Below are 20,948 nucleotides of genomic sequence, written 5' to 3'. Positions count from 1 at the left end.
AAAAATGTAAATATTAAAATAAAATAAAAAGTAAATGTTAAAAACAATTATAGGAAAATTGGAAAGAAAATGATAATGAGGTGGACGATGATGTGGCTTAACTGGAGTGTAGCAACAATAAATGCTACGCTTCAGCTTTTAGATATATATAGATTATTATTATTTTCTAAAATCGTTCAATTAAACAAAAGAATATTTACCATTGCTTACTTATAATGATATTTCCCATATGCCCAGCAATAAAGAAGAAATGTTTTACTATGATGCTTGATATGTCAGAGATTGAAACATAACTCCCGCAAGTTATAAAAACAGACTGAGATCAATTCCTGTTTTCGGGAAAAACAAATCACCTAACATCAATATTGCATATTTATATTCAAGTAAATAAGTTGTTTACGTTATACATTTTATCTAAATCTGTTTAGAACAGATACCCACATTATGTTCTTCACATTCAACCCTTCAAAGCCCCTCATCTATTGCATAATTCCTTGGATATAGACACCTCGATAGACAAGCTCAATGTCTCTTAATTTGTATTAACCTTGAATTTTAACTGTCAATAGTTCATCTTCAGTATTGTATGTGAATTCCTCTTCTTTCATATTTAGTATTTACCATACAACATTTTGGTTTGGTGCTCAAATAGGCTCCAAACAGGCCACAGCCTTGCCCTTTGATTTTTATTGTGCAACTTGAAAGATCCTTGGTGCAGTTCAGAGCTTCTACAGCCCCTCCTGAGTTGTACATGTCAAGAAATCCCAATGGAGTGAAGAGAAGATCATTACCAAAAACCTGTTCACAACATAAGGACATGATTTACATTGACCTAAATAGTAAGAAAATTCATAGGAAAGAAACGTCAGTTAAACCACTTACCTTGATTGGAGAGATGGTATATAACTCACATGTAAGAGTTTTCAAGGACACTTCGAGTAAACCTTTACTTGGCAATTTAGTAACAGATCCTGAAATATAATAGACCTGATGTGATTCTAGAGAAGTTGATTTTAGATGCAATTTCTTTGGTAAAATTAACCTGGACTAGAAAGTTAACCTTTAAGGCATATATTGCACAATCTCCATTCCTACTTTCATTAGCTACCTCTTCAAGAAATTCAACATCATGGGGACTCACGTGACATGCAATGGATGAAGAAGTAGATGTGGCATTACAAATATCTTGAGCTACTTCGTTATGTGGCCAACTTCCTGCTCCTTGGCAATTAAAAACACCTATGACCTCGGATAACTTATTCAAATTCCATATTTTCAACATGCTGCTAATAGTCAATGCGCATGGTAATTAGGAGACATTGATTTTAAATTGAAAAAATAATTCAGTCTCAGATTGAGAAAATAAGAACTTAAGAAATTACTTCACCTTTTCCTATCCAAAACTGGGTCCAAAAATAAACAATCTCGAGCTGGCCAGCCTGCATATCTAGATCTTAAGACTGACCCATCAGGAAATACTAGCTTTCGGAGAATTTTGAAATCTTTTTTGCCAGGCTTGTCACTATATTGAAGTTGAATAACCCATAAGAATTTTCTTCCTCACCAATGGAGAGTTGAAGCTAAGCATAAAATATCATTCTCATTCAAAGACATAAATTTAATCAGAATCTATGCTTTTGTATCTCACCTTACATGTGCTGCACACCCACCTATTGCTGTTGCTGCAGCATGAAATTCAGCTGTATCATGTTTGCTCTGAATAAAGAAAGACAAACACTTTAGATTTCGCAACTCACGTGGTTTTAAGCCTCCACTACATTGTAGAAATGCAATAGATGTTGGATAATTATGTGGGTCAGATATGTATAGCATGTCAAGTCAATTTTGAAAATCTTATTATGAGTACTATAGATTAAATGATTTAGCAATTTTATCAATCAAAACTAGTTCTTGCAGTTATTTGGTTGCAGGGAATAATAATGTGTAGGAAATCTTACATGGAACATGTCACATGTCCCAATCTGGCACCACAATCTCCCCTAGAAGAAGACTATTAAAAGCCACAGAAGCAATATGTAAAGTCTGAAATGTTGGTTCTCTTGGCATGAAATCCTCTGATGCTCTTGCAACTGCACTCTCCTTTAAACTGAAAACAACAAACTCAATGAGAAACTACATTCCAACTTGGTAACATAAGATTATGTGTATGAAATCAAGAGAGCAGGCAAACTTATAGATTGAGTCAGAATTGTTACTCATGCAGCAAACCAGGTTATTGTACTTAAAGTTCCTTGCAATAGATTGCTCAAGTGCTTCTTCATAGAATCTAGTCAATGAAACCCATCCACCAACCCCCCCAGAACCTAAAGTTTCCATCAAATTCTGAATATCAAACTTGACTCCATCCACACTGCAGCTTGCAAAATAGCTGTGGAGGTCATTATAAAACTCATATTTTTTGGGGTTCTATAATCACAACACTATGTTTTTCCAAGCTGTCCATGGCAATGTCTCTAAGATTTCCTGAGTTACCAGGTGAATGAATTGGATGAGCAATCTTTGGATTGTACTTTTTCATTGTTTTTGATGATGGAAGCACACCACCCCAATAACCAGCAAAAGCATGACACACTTTAACAAATCTGAATAGATAATTAGGTCTCCATGTTCAAAATTACTGAGTTTTAACTAGATCTTAAACAAAAATAGAATTCCACTTCCAGATTGGAAAACTTTATTCCATATTAGTCTTTGATTGAATCAATAAAATCATGGAGATCAATGCATGTATTATCTGAACCCAAACTCTTGAACTTATTGTTTTCTTTGATGTCCACCAATCTGATTGCAAACCTATGGATCAACCAAAGATGTAAGGTGGATGATAACAAACTGATACAGATTGCTTCTAGTTTATAGAAGGTAAATGAACTTGTAAAAGAATGAAGACTTACTGTGTCCCTTCAATAAATGGTTCACCTTCTTTGCTGAACTCATTTACTGTCCCTTGCCATCCATCATCAATGATCAGATCAGAAATTTAGATAAACAGCCTCCTTCCAAGAAACTGAAGATTTCAGAATACAAAAGAGAACAATAATTAAATTATGGATTAAGTTTCAGACTAATTGGTGAACCTTTTACTCAAGTAACTGACTCAAACACATGTGACTTTTTTATTGTACCTTTGAAGACCCTCTTTGATTCTTTGTGGACTGACTTCAGTGTAGAAAGCATCCCAAGTGCACCATCCAAACCAGTCCAAGTGGAATGGAATCTCAATCACACAATAGGTTAATTAATTGGAATACAATAAACACATGCTCTCAAATTGGACAAGTATTTTGGATTTTTATTACCTTCTTGTTTTGGATATGGCTAAAGTACCTTTGTGCTTCTCTAGTATCCTACATCATTATACATGTGGAACTGTTAGATTATGTAGATGAGTACTTTATATTGACACACAATATAAGAAAGGCCAATTAAGTGAACATACTTGATAGAATCCTTAAGGAGCTCAAATGGATTGTCCCCAGAATTAATGTATACTGCTTCCAGTGATTGGGAGGTTTCAACATTGACATCTCTTGAAGAAATTATGAAAAGCAAAATAGCAAACCAGATCAAAACAAAACTGAGTTCAGCATATGAAAACTAAAGAAAAAGGAAGCTAATAGAAAAGTCAACAGACCACTTTCGACACAAAAATGAAGCTCATTTGCAGGGGTCCCTTGCAAACTTGACGTCGGCATCCTACTGATGGCAACTCTCTTTCAACACTTGGGGCATCCTTCTCCAGATTGGCATTGTTGCCTTTGAAGCCACCAAACATTGTTGCTCTCTCACACTTGCAGGCAATCCACGGCATGAATAATAGACCAAAATATTTGACAGATGCAAAAGCTGTTCAAGTTACATTTTACTACATTTTGGATAATTCCATCACTATTTAATATAAAATGTAGATTGATCCTTTGTCATTTAAATAAAAAAAGTAAGCAATAACAGTCAACGGTATCAAAAAAAATCCAGGCATGAATAATAGACGACCATGTGAACTGGTTCTATAATGGGTAGCAGGCTATTTTGAATGGTTGTGGTGAAACCTATACGATGGTAGCATTTTATTTTTGTAGGACCCTAGTAAATCAAAAAATAATTTAGGCCATTTACACTGAGACACAAAACGATCAGACCCAGAAGGCAACTAATCGTGCAACCAAAAGCCAAAGCGAAGATTCAATACACTTTTAGGCAAGCCACAGCCATACAGATACTCTAACCAAGCTAATTATTGAATTAGTACAATCATGTACAATTATTAAATTAATACCTATAAGCTCAGTCATAGACAGGTGCTCATCCAAGGCACTGAAATTTGTAGGCAGAACTTCTTGCACAGTAGTTGTAGTAGCAACGTCACCATTATACTATGGAAAAGTTGATTTCACCATGCTCATGTGTTTATTAGTCAGAGGCATATCAAGTATCCTTTTATGTTTTTACATATACAGTTGTACACATAGATTATGTATAATTAGTTCCATTGGTTAATACATTGTGGTATAGAAGTTATGATAGTATTATTTGTTATCTTAGTTATTCATTTCAGGGATGTGTAATGATTTTTCTGTTCTATAGCTAGTAGCTGTCTGGTGAAATGTAAACCAATGTCTGTTTGCTTATGGAATGTATTGTCCTTTTTCACTGGCTATTACAGTCAAAATGGTGAGTATCCAACACCAACAAGTCTTTGATCACCCTCCTTCTACTTCAAATTCACTTAGATGGACACCTATAATTGTAGTTATAGCTGAATATTTTAGCATGATTGCATAAGCTATTGGTCCTAGCTTAGTTTATGTGCCAGTGTGAACTAGTCCTTGTATTAATTCTCATTGACTGTCTGCTGTTATTCCTACAATGACTTATATGATGTCCTCTTTTTTTGGTATATATCTAATAACATTAAACTTCTCTTCTTCCCCCTCCCCCCCCCCCCTCTCTATTTTCAAAACCACAACTGGCAATAAAGGAAAGAGTCAGCACACCAGGTGCAGGTCATTCACCTATAGCGGCAAGTCTTGGTGAATCATTGATGATGCTGAATGTTCATATTAAGTTGTGGGAGAGGAGTGTACTAAATTGTGGACGACCGTAGGGAAGATATATATATATATATATATATATTGGAATCTACTGCTGCACTTGGCAAAACGTTTATAGCACAACTTATGATATGTAATCATTGTCAAAGGAAAAAGGTGGAAAAAAACAACAAACTCCATTGCACGAAATTAGTACTTCCTTGAAGAAGTTATTTGTGCTTCTGTTCTATACTGTTCTGCTGGTAGTTAACTGCTAGTATGACAGCAGATGGTGTGCAAAATGACCAAAGAGCAGTGATTCAAGAAAAATTATGAGAGTTTTGTTCTTATGTATAGTCGTTTGTCTCAGTATAATTATGTAAACTGAAAAGTTGAGTTATGGAAAACAAAGATGAAGGTGTAGTTTAGTGGAGATTGGACTAGTTTTTTTCAAAGAGGGTGATGTTAAGTTCTTCTCATATTGTGCATTTTAATATTTGGTTGTTGATTCTTAATGCACTGAATTGCTAAAGAAAAAAAAAAGTAATTATAAAATGCCTTTGACACCCTTACAGAACAAAAAGTGAGCAGATGTTAAATTTATAATTAAAGTTATTTTCTATTTTTTCTTTTCCTTTTTTAAAAACCCAAAGTAGGGTCAAATCGGATCTGGGTATCCATGGGTAAAATCCGGGTAACAACCTAGTATGGGTGCTAATCAGGTAAGGAAATTGGATATGCATGAGTAAAATAATCAGGTCGGGTATGGGTATACCTGATCCATACCCAATCCATGGCCATGTTCACATTAACGATTTTGGTTTTGCATGTCACTAATGTGTCCTGCAATAAAATAGGTTTTTTAAAATAAAACATAAAATATTATTATCCTATTATAAAGTAGTAAAGATTCTAGTAACACGGTAAATTTAAAGGTATATCATTAAAACTGATACCTTTGATTCTGAATTCCATTCCATGTCCTTTATTTCAGCTACTTTCTTTCTATTATGTAAGAGAGGTTCTCTTCCAGTGCATTAGATGGTCCTTTTAACATAATTTCCTTAACTTGTGTGATCATTGTAGTGCTCAATCTATTCATAAATATTTTACATTTTTTTATTAGTTTGCAAAATTATTTTAAAAACATAAAAAATAAAAATATTATGACAGTGTTCTTACTGTCTCAAACTTTTGTGACTTCTGGAATGTCCAGGTTTATGTAGAGCTTTGTTGCACCTGTGGATGATAGTTGATACTCACCTACAACTACAAAAACATTAAAATTGTGGCAAAGGGTTTTTTTTAATATTGAATAATTATATATTTGTAAAATTGGTAAGTTAAGTGTTACCTCTGAAAGTTTTCACAATAGTTAAAGTGACTATTAAAATGAATGGCCCTTCATTATGTTTATAGAAATCAACATCAATTTGCAGTGCATCACTTCCCCCCACAAAGTTGTCTGTACTGACTTGTTTCTGAAATTCTGTCTAAGTTTGAGCTGGAAATAACCTTTAAAACATGAGGTGAAAATAAAAGTTTAGCTTACTCTTCTAACAACAGTTGTATTTTTCTGATTTGCGTTGTAAGGCCTTTCGAATTGATTTACTCAATGACTCCAATAGATTCCAATACACCAACCACATGTGGTAACACCATGATATTTAATAAATAGATTTAGGCTATGTTTGGTTTGATGTAAATCAAATTCCGAGTGTAAAATGAATGCAGGGGAAAATGAATTCCCGTAAGGAAATTAAAATCTGGGTGTTTGGGTGTGCAATGGAAAATAGTCCGAAAAACGATTTCCAGTGTTTGGTAACATTCTGAAAATGCTATTTTCCTACAAATTTTTCACATTTTCTCAACTTCCAAACAAATTTTATATCGAAAAATCCACCAGCACCAACAGAAAATCCACCACAACCCACACACCAACACCCACAAAAAATCCACCACTATCCACACAAAACCCACCATCACACAACACAAAAACCACCAAAACACCACCACCCACACCACCACAATAACAACAAAAAAACAGAGATCAAAGAGAGAAAGATTGAGAAATTGAGGGAAAGAGAGATAGATCGGGAAAGAGAGATCGGTCCTTAGCAGCGGTGACGATCTTCAGCGGTGGCAACGAGATTGGTCTAGGGTGGGTCAAAAACGAGATTGGTCTTGGGCGGTGACGACGAGAACGAGATGCAAGGCTCCGATCTAGATGGTGGCGACGTTGGAGCACGGCTTGCGGTTGGTTGTCAAGATTGGAGCTCAACCTGTACTTGTCGGTGCATGGTTGGCGATAGGAGAGGTGGGTCTTGGGTGTTTGTGGATCGGTGATGAGGGAGGGGTGGAGACGATCTTTGCTTAATTGGTGGTGAAAGGCACGGCCTAGATGGCGGTGCCGTCGATCTCAAGTTCAGGTGACCGGCCTCTCTCTCTCTGACAGTGGGTGGCTCTCTCTCACTCTCTCTTGGTTCGATTCTTCTTTTTTATAGAAATGGTTTGAAGGTAAAATAGATCTGTAATCTATTTTACACTTCAGCCAGCCACATTTTATAATCAACGGAAATGATTTTCTGTTTGACCAAATTTTTCATGCACAACCAAACACATGGTAGGGTATAAAATGATTTCTTGAGACATATGACTTTTCCAATGAAAAGATTGAACCATTAAAAAACCCAATGGTATCACAGCCTATGGCTATGAACTTGTTCTTTTTAAAGGAGATAGGAAACCTGGAAGATATCAGCTCAGATGGTATACGGCTTGCACTAACTCCAGATTGGTTGTAACAGGTGATTGCAATAGGCGTTGAAACTCTTATTTCTCCATCCAAAGAAATGCTAAGAACAACATTGCGGCCTAGAAGCAGTTTGTGACTCCCAAATGTGTAATTGCATGAAAGGATAAACGATTCATCAAGAGAACAACCCTCGCTTGTTCCAAACGGATAGGGAATTTGTAAGGGTCCACAGTGATTTATGCAGCTCGATGCTTCTGTTCCAGCCAGAATCATGATCAACCCAATTATTATCACCTGCATTGCATGCAAAGCCATATCGCCTATTTTCTTCGTGTCTCAGTTTTTGTTTTTGCAAACTAAAAACTAACATTCTTTTCTTTCTTTTTTCATTTGTCTCAGACTAGATTCTGATTCTTCTCCAACCAATCGCCGAACTCCTCCCAACCAAACATAGAAAAAGTGGTTTCATCGTGCTTTTTGCAATTGCTAGTCTATATAGATTATTATTTTTTGGACAAATTACAACTTATTTGGGTTTTGGCTAAAATATAAATTAACTACTTGTGGTGTAATTTTCCTTTGGCAGTTTGAATGGTTTCCAAGTTGCTCGAGGCATCTCGATTGCAACTATGGCTGTGTGATACTTCGATGAATAACAGGAAGACACATCTTGCAAGTGAAAATATGACTTGTTAGCAAAGATTAAATGTTGAAACTTGAATTAAAGGCCACTTCGAAGTGATAGAAATTCCTCATGAGATTTGATTATTTCATGGTACTTCTTCAATACATTAGCTCTTTTAATAAAGTATGCTCACTTCGAAATGAGTCAAACTCCTCATGAATTGTAAATAACAGAGAGAAGGCACGTATGGCTTAGCAAAACCCACTTGTCAATTTGAGCATGAAGTAGACTTCTACACATACCAAGTGCCTGTAGTTTGAAATGCAATGACTTGGCAATTGTGCAAGCCAATTTGTAAAAGACACTTTTTTTTTTTTTTTTTTTGAAATGTAAGACACGTATTATTGCATTGTACTGTCTTAAGGCCATCTGCTAGAGCAATAGACTAACATTTGCTATTACTAATGTTAATATTCTTATACTAAGCTTGTCCACATTTTATTGTGAAGACTGACAGATACAACCACTAATGAGACGTAATCTCACATTTGCAATATTAAATTTTCTTCCAATCTCATAACATCTATAATATTAGTATATATGCAATGAATGAATTATTGTCAGCAATCCTAAAATTTATAATTTACTATCTCATTAAAAGCCGAGTATCCATAGTAATATGTAATAAATGAATTAGTATCAACAATCCGAGGGCAAACAATATTAATTAATTTTTCCTACAATCTCTCTTTTTAAGTTTTATTTTTCCCTTTTTTCAAAAAAAAAAAAAAGTTTTATTTTCCCCCATTGTTTGGACTTTGGACGGGGAGGGGGGAGATGCAATTTAAATAATAGAATGTCTTGATCTTTTTATTTGACAAAATTCTATAAATTTTTTTTTTTTTACTCAAATAAAGTTGTGCTTTTCACACTTTTAACGCCTTCCTATCTAGCAAACTACCCCATGATCTACTATTCCTAAGCTTTAATGTTCTTTTATTTTTCATGTTGAGATAATGATTTTAATGGTAATCGTGATAGTCACAATTGAATGATATTATAACTCATCAAAACTAATTACTAAATATGGATTGTAAGGACTCAATCTGAATTTTTAGCCCAACAGATGTATGGACTTAAGCCCAAAAAGCCCAAAGTAATAAATTTGTAGAGAATGGGTTGGAAAACTGGGTTTTAGTGAATTAGGTAACTAGCCTATAGATTTAAGTGACATAAAAAGAAAGATAATAGATGTTCACTAAAGAAAAGAGTCCCTGGTCAAGTCCGAGGAGACTGATTCTTAAATATTGTTCTCAAAGCGTTGTTACAAGTCTAGTTCTAGATCGCTACAGTGTTTTTTCCCTCTTTCTTCTCTCTCTTTTTTCTTCTCCCCTTTGGAAGGAGGGTCTCTCCTATTATATAGCTCCCTTTGAGTCATCTTGATCCCACACTTGTTGATCATCTGAGCCCTTACTTTAGTACTTGTCCCATCAGACACCCACTTTGGCTTTCTGTGAGTTGCAGTTGCCAAGACAATACTGTTCAGGGGTCTTCTCCACATAAATGTGGCTAGAAAAGTAGCTGCAGTGCATTCAATGCGGTGGTAGCAGCTTTCCTTTAGATATTTTTTGGGGTTTCCTTCTCTCTTGCACGTTTCTGGGGTACGTCCTTGTCATTGATGCATCTTGTGAAGTCGCCTTGATCATTAGGTCCTGTGTTTGACCTATTCTTAGTTGGTCCAAGGAGACACTCCTCCTCGGACAACCTTCCCGTTCCATGTTCTGTTCGTAAAGTCTAACTCAAAACAATTTGTATTGCTCGCTTGTCTTCGGATTACTTACCTCCTTGGACAGGGCCCAAGGCCCAGTATGTGATTTGGGCCCTTAACCCCACATGGATCTATACAAACTTTAAGAGTATCATCATATTATGTTCAATCACAAATATTTAATAATAAAATCTGTGAATTACCAAATCCAAATCCAAAAAAATAAAAATAAAAATAAAATCTTTGAATTACAAAGGGATGCCCCAGGTCTAAAAATGTTACAAATAAGGCAAGCACATCTCCTGTGTAATCAATTGACCTCTTGTTTTTCCAGCATATTATCATCTAAATAGCTCCAAAAAATATGTACTTTATAACCTGCATTTGAATCTAAATTATTATAGAAAATTTTCTATGAACAAAAAAGGGGAAAACACCTTAAGGTGCAAAATTTAAATTACTTTCAAGTAAATGTATTGAACATCTAAAACAAACTCTGGTGCAAACATTTAAACAAAACTTTGATACTGCAATAATTTCTAGTGCAAAAGCTCAAAGAAAAAGGGAAAGAAATTCTACAATTGACTTTTAATAAATCCAAATTTTAGTGACAAAGCTGATGACCCAAAGAAGCCAAATACCTACTGCTTCCAAAATAAACTCTAAATTTTTTATAGTATTTATGAAATAAATCATCATATGTTGTAATGATGTTCATCATATGTGGTTCAAAACACCCAAAGGCACCCACCCAAAGCAAATTAAAGCCTTTCATGTTGGGCTAGTGAAGTTTTTTAAGCCTTGGGTTTATAAACAAAATATAGCCTAAATTTCAATAGGTGTTAAGTAAGCATTGCATTTTTTTCACCCTTCAATTTCTAATAATTTCTAATTATTGCATTTTTTTTTAATTGTAATTCATCTTGGGTTTATTACATTTTTAGGGTTCATATTTCTAATTTTTAATGTCCTTCTTTTGTATTTTTTAACTCAAAACTAAAGACTTTAGCTCAAATATAATAAAATTTCATACTTTTCAACCCAAGAATTAAGGAAAAAAAAAATTATTGAAGGGGACTAAAATTGAAGGGGACTAAATTGCACCCAACTAGTCCAAAATGGATTGAAGGGGACTAAAATTGACCAAGGGAACCAAACTAGATCAAAGTGGACTAAAGTAGACCTAATTGGACCGAATAGGACGGAGGTAGACCTAATTGGACTGAATAAAAATTGTTTAATTTTTAGGGAGAAAAATTTATAAATTATATTACAATTACAAAAGAGAAAAAGAACCAGACACCTTGAAACAACCCTATTTAACTTAAGGAAGAAAACAAGGGACCTCGTACTGAGATCACATGTTGTGCTTAAGCCATGAAACAACAGCTTCTGGCGGTAATTCCAGTCATATTGATGACTGAACAGAATCCGGCCAAAACACAAAATCGACAGGCTAGGCCATCTTCGTTTTGTGTCACCATTTCCAGAAACATGTACATGCAAACAGATAATACAAAGACAAAACACAAATCCACCACCACAAATACCAGACACAGAGAGCTTATCCAATCAATTCACTAGTTATAATAGCCAAAATACATTTTTGACGGTGGGGTCAACTTTTGATTGCGTGTATTCATCTAAAATTCATAGCACACTTTGATGTCGTCAACTGTTTACACTTTACACATACAAAGGTGGTTAGTCTTTTCTTTCATTTTCTCTCACTGGAGCCCATTTACTCAAATTTGCAGCTCATTTTAGAATGGAACAGAAAGCGAGATATCATTCAATTTATGAATTGCTTGCTTGGAATTAGAAGTTGGGCTTGATGCATTGGCAAGTGCCTTACATTCAAGTGATGTGTCATGGATTTAATTTTAAATCCGGAAATACACCTCTCCCAAAATTGGAGATAAGGCTACCTACAACTATCTTATGTCGCCTGAAATACACCTATACCTGAAAAACAGGAACTTGTACACTAGGCAATAACTATCTTTATGCATCTGGTATATATTTCATCCCTTTCACAGAATGTCGACCCTATATCATCTCTCTTATAACATGTGAACCTTAAAACTATGAGACCTACATGTGAGAGATGGTGCATATATTGAATGCACCAGATACATTTCAGTGCACTAGATATGACCTTTTTGTTTAGTATTGTAATTGTTTCAAGGTCAATACATCGACAACATATGCAGTTAAGGCCAATTCCGAAATTATTTTAAAGCCAATGCAGAGGCCGATTCCAAAATATCAGTCGGCGTTGAGTAAAGACAGATCAAAATTCAAAACGGGACAAATTATTTCAAAGCTGAGAAAGGCTGTCTACAGATATTCAGTCAACGCAGGGGGAGTTGTTGGTCAACTTCCTGCTGATACATGCTAATGAGCTAATCTGCTAATTGCTTAAACTAGATTGGTAGGACAATTGAACTTTGGGGAAAAGGAAAAAAAAAAACATTTGAGAGATTAATTTTTGAGAAACAACTGCAATCTGTAACTTTCGACCTACATCATGTTATGGAAGCCAGCTGAGTCCAAGAGTACTGCTTTGATTTGGTCGGGATGGACATCTTGGCCTTCCTTGCATTGCTGAAGAAAAATGAAGTTAGCAATTATCACCTAAGTTATAAATGAAAAATATTGTGAGTCATTCTGACTAAAGAATCTAGTAAAAACCGGGAAATTCCCCCCACCCCCAAAGTACTATAGTAAAAAAGAATACATGTGACCGATCTTGATTAATCTATACAGTTTGACTCAAAGTATTGGGACAAAGAAGTACAAATGTTTTGGAACTAAGGTTTGGTTTTTCTAAGGATAGCCGTAATTTGAAGTCACTAGCATGTTCCTTGAGAAGCTAAAATTATAATGGCATCTCAGCTTGTACACATATAATCAAGGTGAGCCTCATGAAAACATGCAAGAGTCAGACAACGTGAAAGATCCAATTGGTATTGGATTGGAATCATTGGATAGTATTAAAATTTAATTTACTTGGAAGAAGATTAAAAACAAGACCGGGAAGGCGGGGCTGCTTTATAACATTCCAAGGCTAGCTAGAGAATGGATAACACAAAGCAATTTTACCTCAGCTCGAAAAATATCCATTGCAAACCCATTGAAACAACTAATGACAGCTTGTTGTATGTCTAACCCAAGGTTATCCAGAGCCCTCATAGTGGAGAGCAAGAGACCAGGTCTGCGGCCACAAAACATGTGGATATTTACAGCTCTTCCTTCTCGTAACCTAACTTCAACCTGTATATAAAAACAACTAGAACTGTATTACTCAAAGTTCATTTAGATAACCACATTTGCAGTATCAGGGTGTCAATAGATAAAAGGTCTCAATGAAATCATCCTATCTGCAATACTACTGAAAGAGAAAAAAAAATCCCCCTAAAGCCGAAGAAAAGGATGTGAATTGAATATTTCCCAATCGAAAAGGAACAGAAAGTCCAATGAGTTCTAGCCCAACTGGTACCTCCTCCCCTTTTAAGTGCTAGGTGGAGGTTGAGGTCATGAAATTAAGACCCATGGCTGTGTGTGTAACTTACTGATTCAAAAAAGGAAAAGAACTGCAATAACAGAAAGTAATTAATTTTTCATCACAAAGAGAGGCTTGTACCCTTGCAGCTTGGCCATTCGGGCTTGGCAATGAGCTGGGGCAAAGCTCTTCCTTGATATGGCTAGGTAGGGTAGCTGGAGTCGGTGTCAAAGGGTGGAAGCTTGTTGTAGGTGTCAATGAAGTGCCAGGAGGGGTTGACTCCAATTCGATATGGAGATCATTGATCCTTTGCAGAAGTTCCTTCAAGTACTCAATTGCATCTCCAAGGATTGAAGCCCTATCCATCTGTCAACACAAGGACAATAATATTATCATATTATCTTCATGAAGCACAAAAAACATACAAAGCTCCAAACACATTTCTTAAGTAGTTAACACTGAATATCTGTCTTTCACTAAAGTTGGCTCGATTTTGGTTATGTACCGCAAAGTTATACTTATAAATCTTTCATTCACATGAATCTTAAGGAATGATACTTAACTTACTAATCTCATACAAATGTTATCTTTGTTCTAACCACAATATTTTCTATGGCTGAGATCTCAACTACGCTGGAGGCTTGGTTCAATCAAAATAGTTTGGAGGAACTTAGACCACTTAAAATTTGATCACTGTGCTTAACATTTTAGAACAATAAATTAATTAAAACCAGAAAAGTCCAGTAGTCCAGTTGATAAAGATACTGGAAAACTTAAAAATTCATCAAGGTATATCAACTTTTTTTTTCCTTTTAGCATACAATTGCTAATTATTTCATGAGCCAACCAGTAGAATTGACATAAAGATTTGAAAGAAATACTGAAATTATGCTCAGTGCATAGTAGTTTAATAATTTCTTATATTTACAGAATGGGTGACCCCATCTGTGATCTCATGGTGATTTTTTAAATGCAGAAGCCTTAGATTTATTTTTATTATTATTAATAATTTTTAAAGAGGGTAGAGGTCGGGTTTTGGTGCGATGGTAAGCGTTTTTCACTGGAAGCGACAGGTCATGGATTTAAGTATGAAAATTAGTCTTTTGGGAAAAAAATTAATAATAAATAAAGAATTAAGGTTGTCTATTAAGACCACGCAAAAGTGGGAACTTTGTTTACTAAATATGACCTTCTATTAATTTTTAAAGAGTGTTTATTTAGCTAAAATCTTCTGATTTATACAAAAATTCAATCCTGTGGGATTTTCATCTGGTTCAAATCCCATAAGATTCATTTTGAAATGGCAGACTAGAAGAAACCGTAGGACAGGATGGTCACAAGATATGCCTTTTGAGTGAAATTTAACAAAATTCTCACTACAATTTACAAACCCCAAATCTAAATTCTCCTCACTCAAGAACTCCAGAATGTAAATTCCACGAGAATAACTAGATCAGTGGAGATAAAATGGAAACATATCAAAGGGAGTACAAACTAGATGGAAGATAGAGGAAAAATTAACCTCATATTGGCATAAGTAGGGAATGATCACCAAAGGGAAGACGTTAGACAAGAGAGCTCTATTTAGAATTTGGTGTTCCATAAATATAATTTTGCTTAACAATACAATATTTTTAATATTTTATCTCTCTTTTATGTGTGTCACTCAACAGAATAACTTCAACTTGTTATCCTGCAGTGGGTCCAAAAATAATCTCCATACAATTTTAAAACAATACTAACACCAGAGTCCATGTGAGAGAAATTAATGCTAACTTTACATTCAATTCCAAGAACCATGTCAAAAATGCTACTTATTCACACTCTCTCTCACACACACAAAAAAGAAAAAGAAGCTAACTTTACATTCAAATAAAATTAATTGCTGGATGAATATGAGAACCTAAAACAGAACAACAATAATTCACACTAAAATTCACGAGAAAACACTGCTTAAAAAACAAAAAGATTAAAAAAAAGAGAGACAGAAAAATTCTTACTTTGCTAATTTTTGGAACCACGGATCTCAGCATGTATAGCCTATCATTGAGCTTCTTCCGGCGGCGTCTCTCAGCCATCAAATTCTTAGCAGGGAGACCCTTCTTCTTCCCCTTTTGTTCTCCAACTGTTACAGTACTATTGCCATTGGAGCTATTTCCACCATTCTTAACATTCATCTCTGCCTTTTCATTCTCTAAAAACTCATCAGAATCATAATTCAAACCCGACCCATCAAAGCTCACATCTTCAATGTCATCCCCAATACTCAATTTCCTCTTTCTCTCATACTCTTCCCCCATTTCTCTCTTGCCCTTATCTACTTCAGCCGCCTTTGATATTTCCAAATTGGCTCCACTCTCCTCCAAATTCTTCCTCAAAGCCGCTCTCTTTTGAAAAAGAGTAGGCTGAGCTCCCACTGAAGGGAAAGATTCGAGGGGTCTTAGAAGCTTAGCCCTGTTCAAAAACAGAGCATTCCCAGAATTCTCTTGAAAGCCTTTGAACCCATCGAAACCGGAACTGGAGCCAGTTTCAGGCAAATTGAGAAGACGGGTCGTTTGGAATTGAGGGTCTAAACACAAATTGGGACTGTTTATCTGAGAATTCGAGCCTAAATCGGTGAAATTGCTCAAACCCCCTACTCCCCTGTTTGCCAAAGTATTAGTTGCTTGGGGTTCAAGAAACCCAACCTCGCACCCCAAATCGAACCCAGGGTTACTAGGGAGTGTGTTAATGAGTGAAGACAAAGTGGGTTTTGGATGTAAAAAGTAGTGCACCTGAGATGGGTCGAAATTGGTGAAAACAGAGGAAGATGGTGAACAGGAAGAGGACGAGTCCACTGGGTTCAGCAATAGGTTTTCTGGGTCAGGCAAGCTTGAAGAGAAAGTTAAGCCTCCCATATCAGTGTGGCTTTGGAGAGAATTATTAGCCAAATTAATATTATACCACTCGTCTTCCATTTCCAGCATGGATTTGAAGCTTGAAAGCGAACCCATCTCTTCCTTGTTGTTGGTTTTGGCCCAAGAAGCAGAGCCTGGGTCCTCTGTATCATCCATCCAAACGTTACCGTTTGCTCTGGATAGCATCTTAGTTTGGACTCTGAGTCACTGAGAACAGTGTTTCTCTCTGTATTTCTTATTTTGGGGGGGTTGGGTTTTAAAATGAGGTTGTTGTGGTGTGGGGACACAGGAGTTAAAGGGAAGAAGAGAAATGGTTTATGCTGCAGAGAGGAAGAGTAGAAGAGCTACGGTTGCGCAGAGTACGAAAGTGGTTCGGCTTTTTGTACATTGGTTTTCAAAAAGGGGAGGGTGTGAGGTTTGAGACACGTTAGCCTTTGAACGTTACACTAAGCAATCACTGCTTTTCCATACATGGTTGGATGTGTATATCAGTGTATATATATAATATAACAAAATGATTATTACGTTAGGACTTTAGGACTCTGGGAGTTACTTTGGAATCAGGAATTAGGATAAGTACATGATGATATTATCAATTTCTCACCCTTCGTTGCAGTCCAATTTGGTGCTTCTCAGTCTGTGTTGCCACACGTGGAACTTTACAGCAAAAACTTTTACTTTATTTTTTATTTTTTAGATTCTTAAGATGTGTTTGGAATGAGAGGAAGTGTGAATGAAAAGAAGCAGAATATTGCGCTTTTTGCGAGCCTAAAAATAACTGGCTTTTTTTTTACTTTTTTTTCTTTTAGCTTATTTTGAGTTCAAAAATAAGCAATCAACAGAGTGCATCCAAATACACTAAAAAGAGGAATATTTCATCTTATCCAAATACACTAAAAAGAGGAATATTTCATCTTATCCAAATACATGTAAGAAGAATATTTTTACTTTCAAGACAAGTAATTAAGAAAGTGCATCCAAGTATCCTTTTGGATACACATAATTTTCGATAGTTTATTTGCATAATATTTATAAAAGATATGATTTTTTGTAACTTTTACGTTAAATGTGTGACAAATAACTAAAAGTTAATTAAATTATTTACAAAATCATTTGCACAAAAGCCAAAAACATAAAACTTTTTGCCTTTCCCCCAAACACTTTCAAAATACACTTTTTCACTATTTGTTGGTTTGGGTTTGCTTGTTTGTGTAAAAGTGAAAGTTAATTTTTTTTTGAAGCTTTAAAAAGTTATACATAACTAAATAAACTTCACAAATAAGCCAAACCAAACACATGCTACACTCATTCAAGGATTAGTCAATTACTTTAAGAGCCCTCCCCTTGATATAGATAAAAAAAAATGAGTATTTTAATTTTCCACTTAATTTATTTAAAGAGTTTTATATCCGGAATCATTACTTTTGTTAGACCAATAAAGATGATTGATCCATTTAAATAATTTGACCTTTTTTTTTTTTTTTTTTTGAGAAGAGACTATTACCTTTTAAGAGTTTAAAACACACGCAAACCAAGTGTTTCCATGGTCATTTTGGAATAATTGATTCTGAACAAATTATGACAAAACTTCTCATTTATTAAACTCCATGTAAAATAGTATTACTCATCAAGTATGTGGACCACATATCTTGAATTTATATAATTTTAATTATTTTCTACTCAATTGGTTTTTACCCGTAAGACATCATCCCAAACGAAAGACTCATACTAATCATGTGTTAAAATTTGATTCGTTTATAGCTGTTAAATAGTGTTTACCATTTTTTTTTCATTCAAATGTGAATGCTCCAAGTTTGGGAGATATTCAATGACAATATCTCATTCTAAGCTATATATGGTAATTCCATCCTCTTGATTGTACTTCAATAAATGCCAAATCTCCTAGTAAAAATGGTATTTAAGTCATGGTCCCAAACGGCACCTATCTTATCCTCTTCACAATATTGCATTTGGTTATGTAAAAATTAACAGTTTTTTAAGGTCCTTGTTAGAAGAACTAGAATCACTTTTTATATGAATCCATTACTAAAACCACTTTTCTTAACATTAATCTCAAACATATTACTTTAACAATTGGGTTGACCCAATAGAAAGGAGAACAAAATTAATACAACCTGTCAACCAGAGTAACCATTAAAAAAAGATTCCATTTGGCTAAGGCATGAGCATATTTAGGCATTTGCAGACCTGTACACTGTACACTACAGACTACACCCGATTAAAGTGACAGATTTCAAGCTTTTCTTTAACTGCTAATATAGCCTTCAATCAATGTATGTATTTAGTTCCCAGTCTGGAAATAGATTAAACGAGGAGTAAGAAAGAGCTTAATAATTCCATGCTCAAGAGGTTTAATCAGAAACTGCATATTGAAGGGCTTGAAGTTGCAGACTTCAATGGAAGCACTAATTAGTAAACTCAGTTTTTGTTTTTGTTTTATATCTGTATAATTTTAACAAATCTTACTTTGAAATAATCCTAATATAGTAAAATAAATTTATCACTCGTAATAATAGAGCATGCATGGTTTACTTGTTATGATTTCCTCAAACACTTGATAGCAATTGCATGTGTGGCCTTGTGCAGGAGTTCACCTATTCGATTCATTCTATCACATGTTTTTCACTTTCTACTAGGTAATGATACTATCTCAACAAAAAAAAATAATGGTTTTACAAGGATGTAAGCATATGGTTTTTATGATTTGGATATTGGATATGATTACATAATAACAATAATCTAATTTTTTTAAGCATTGGTTATTCTATATGGAAAGAAGATAAAGAAAAAGAAAAGTTTGTAATAAGTTACAATTTATGGAGTAGAATCACTATTGTACTAATGATCATGAGTAATATTACAGACATAAATTATTTTATAACATTTTTATAAAATGCTAATATTATGATTATTTTCACTTTCACTTTCATTAATGGTGAATAATTTGGTGATTGAAAAAAAAAAAAGGGGTATGAATGAATGAGATTTTGTGTGCGTGCAGAGATTATTAGTGACAATGTGAAGAACCTAATAACGTGCAGAGATTATTAGTGACAATGTGAAGAACCTAATAACAAGATTGAGATATGATTGATTAAATGTGAAGGAGGGTAGTACTAGACTGGTAGCAGTGGGTGCAATTTATTTGACATAAAAGTGAGTGAGACTGAGAGATTGCACAAAAATAGACGGTTCTGGCAGAAGTACTGGGAATAACATTTAGAGCTATAAATGGGGAGGGTCCCAAGTTTCTCGTGATGCCTTTCTGTTCACCGCACCTACTACCCAATCAAAACCTTAACCTCTTTCTTTTCTTTTCTTTTCTTTTATTTTCCTTTTAAGAAGTTCTTTGCAGGATCCGGTTGCTCAACGGTTACTTCCTATCTCCTTTACACTAGTACTCCTCAAGTACCATCTCACCTCTCTCTCTCTCTCTCTCTCTAAATAATAGAAAAAAAAAAAAAGCATAACAACAAGAATTTTTTACTTTCAAATTTGTAATCCACATTATTGTAAAGACATTGTGCAATTTTTTTTTTTTTTTTTTTTTTTTTACGAAAAGAGTTTATTAATTACCATAACTTTACAATTTGTGAAGTTGATTTCCAATATAATTTCAAAAACTATAATTTTGATAGGCCATAATTATAATTATGGGCTTGACAAAGAAGTTCAAATAAATAATGAGAACTAAGAAAATTTATGAAAGAAAAGAGTGGGACGCAATTACAAATTTACGTGGTTCAATAATAATCTACGTCCACATGTACTATCGTTTATTCTCCGTATCAAAGAAATATTACATAAGTATTGTCATGCTTAAAAGAACTTACAGATAACAAAATATTTTTAGGATTCTCTAAAACTAATTCAAAAGTTTTTCTTTATGTGGGAGAACCATTGGATCAAAACCACTAAACCTTTTATGGTAATATCTATTTATCATATTACAATATTTATTTCTTGGTGGGGAAGGAATACTTTTCTTGGTGGACAATGAATGGAACTCTCTCTCTCTCTCTCCAAAAAAAAAAAAAAAAAAACTCAAGCCAAATTAAATTGCCAATTGTGGCAATATTTAACAAATCTCCACCAACCTCAAATTCCACAAAGCAATCTTTCAAGCCAAGTTAAATTGGCATAATGGTCACTTCACAAGTATAAGTACTCGTGGGATGTGGAGGGGTAAGGGTTGAGGACCTGGGGTTCAAGTTTTTAGAAGGGAGTTTCACACTCATATATACTTAGATTAGGCTAGAGTATAATTTTTATCTTGTATATTAAAAAAAACAAAAAAAAGAGCTAAATCGAGTTGAGTATTAAATG

The 20,948-nt window shown here is 34.6% G+C and overlaps 1 protein-coding gene and 1 pseudogene across 1 annotated transcript; both read right to left on the bottom strand.

Moving 5' to 3' along the window:
* Positions 1-354: 354 nt before the first annotated feature.
* On the bottom strand, positions 355-3,796 carry LOC126704366 (probable galactinol--sucrose galactosyltransferase 2; annotated as a pseudogene).
* An 8,698-nt stretch (positions 3,797-12,494) lies between these two features.
* Positions 12,495-17,078, bottom strand: LOC126702085 (transcription factor ICE1-like). The gene is made up of 4 exons (XM_050400700.1): positions 15,705-17,078; positions 13,846-14,070; positions 13,305-13,475; positions 12,495-12,806 (listed from the first exon to the last, which is right to left on the bottom strand). The coding sequence occupies exons 1-4, from the start codon at positions 16,785-16,787 to the stop codon at positions 12,723-12,725; spliced, it is 1,563 nt and encodes a 520-aa protein (XP_050256657.1). The 5' UTR covers positions 16,788-17,078; the 3' UTR covers positions 12,495-12,722.
* Positions 17,079-20,948: the final 3,870 nt, after the last annotated feature.

The sequence above is a fragment of the Quercus robur genome, chromosome 10 (genome assembly GCF_932294415.1).
Source record: "Quercus robur chromosome 10, dhQueRobu3.1, whole genome shotgun sequence".
NCBI lineage: Eukaryota > Viridiplantae > Streptophyta > Magnoliopsida > Fagales > Fagaceae > Quercus > Quercus robur.
The sequence above is the reverse complement of the archived record's forward strand: the minus strand, read 5'-3'. Positions and strand labels throughout refer to the sequence as shown.

What these genes read in the sequence shown, in the direction of transcription:
- LOC126702085 (XM_050400700.1), bottom strand. Translation starts at nt 16,787, where the DNA reads ATGCTATCCAGAGCAAACGGTAACGTTTGGATGGATGATACAGAGGAC. An exon ending in TGGTTCCAAAAATTAGCAAA is followed by an intron (nt 14,071 to 15,704) that starts GTAAGAATTTTT and finishes TTGTGTTGACAG; the next exon opens with ATGGATAGGGCTTCAATCCT. An exon ending in TGGATATTTTTCGAGCTGAG is followed by an intron (nt 12,807 to 13,304) that starts GTAAAATTGCTT and finishes ATTTTTCTTCAG; the next exon opens with CAATGCAAGGAAGGCCAAGA.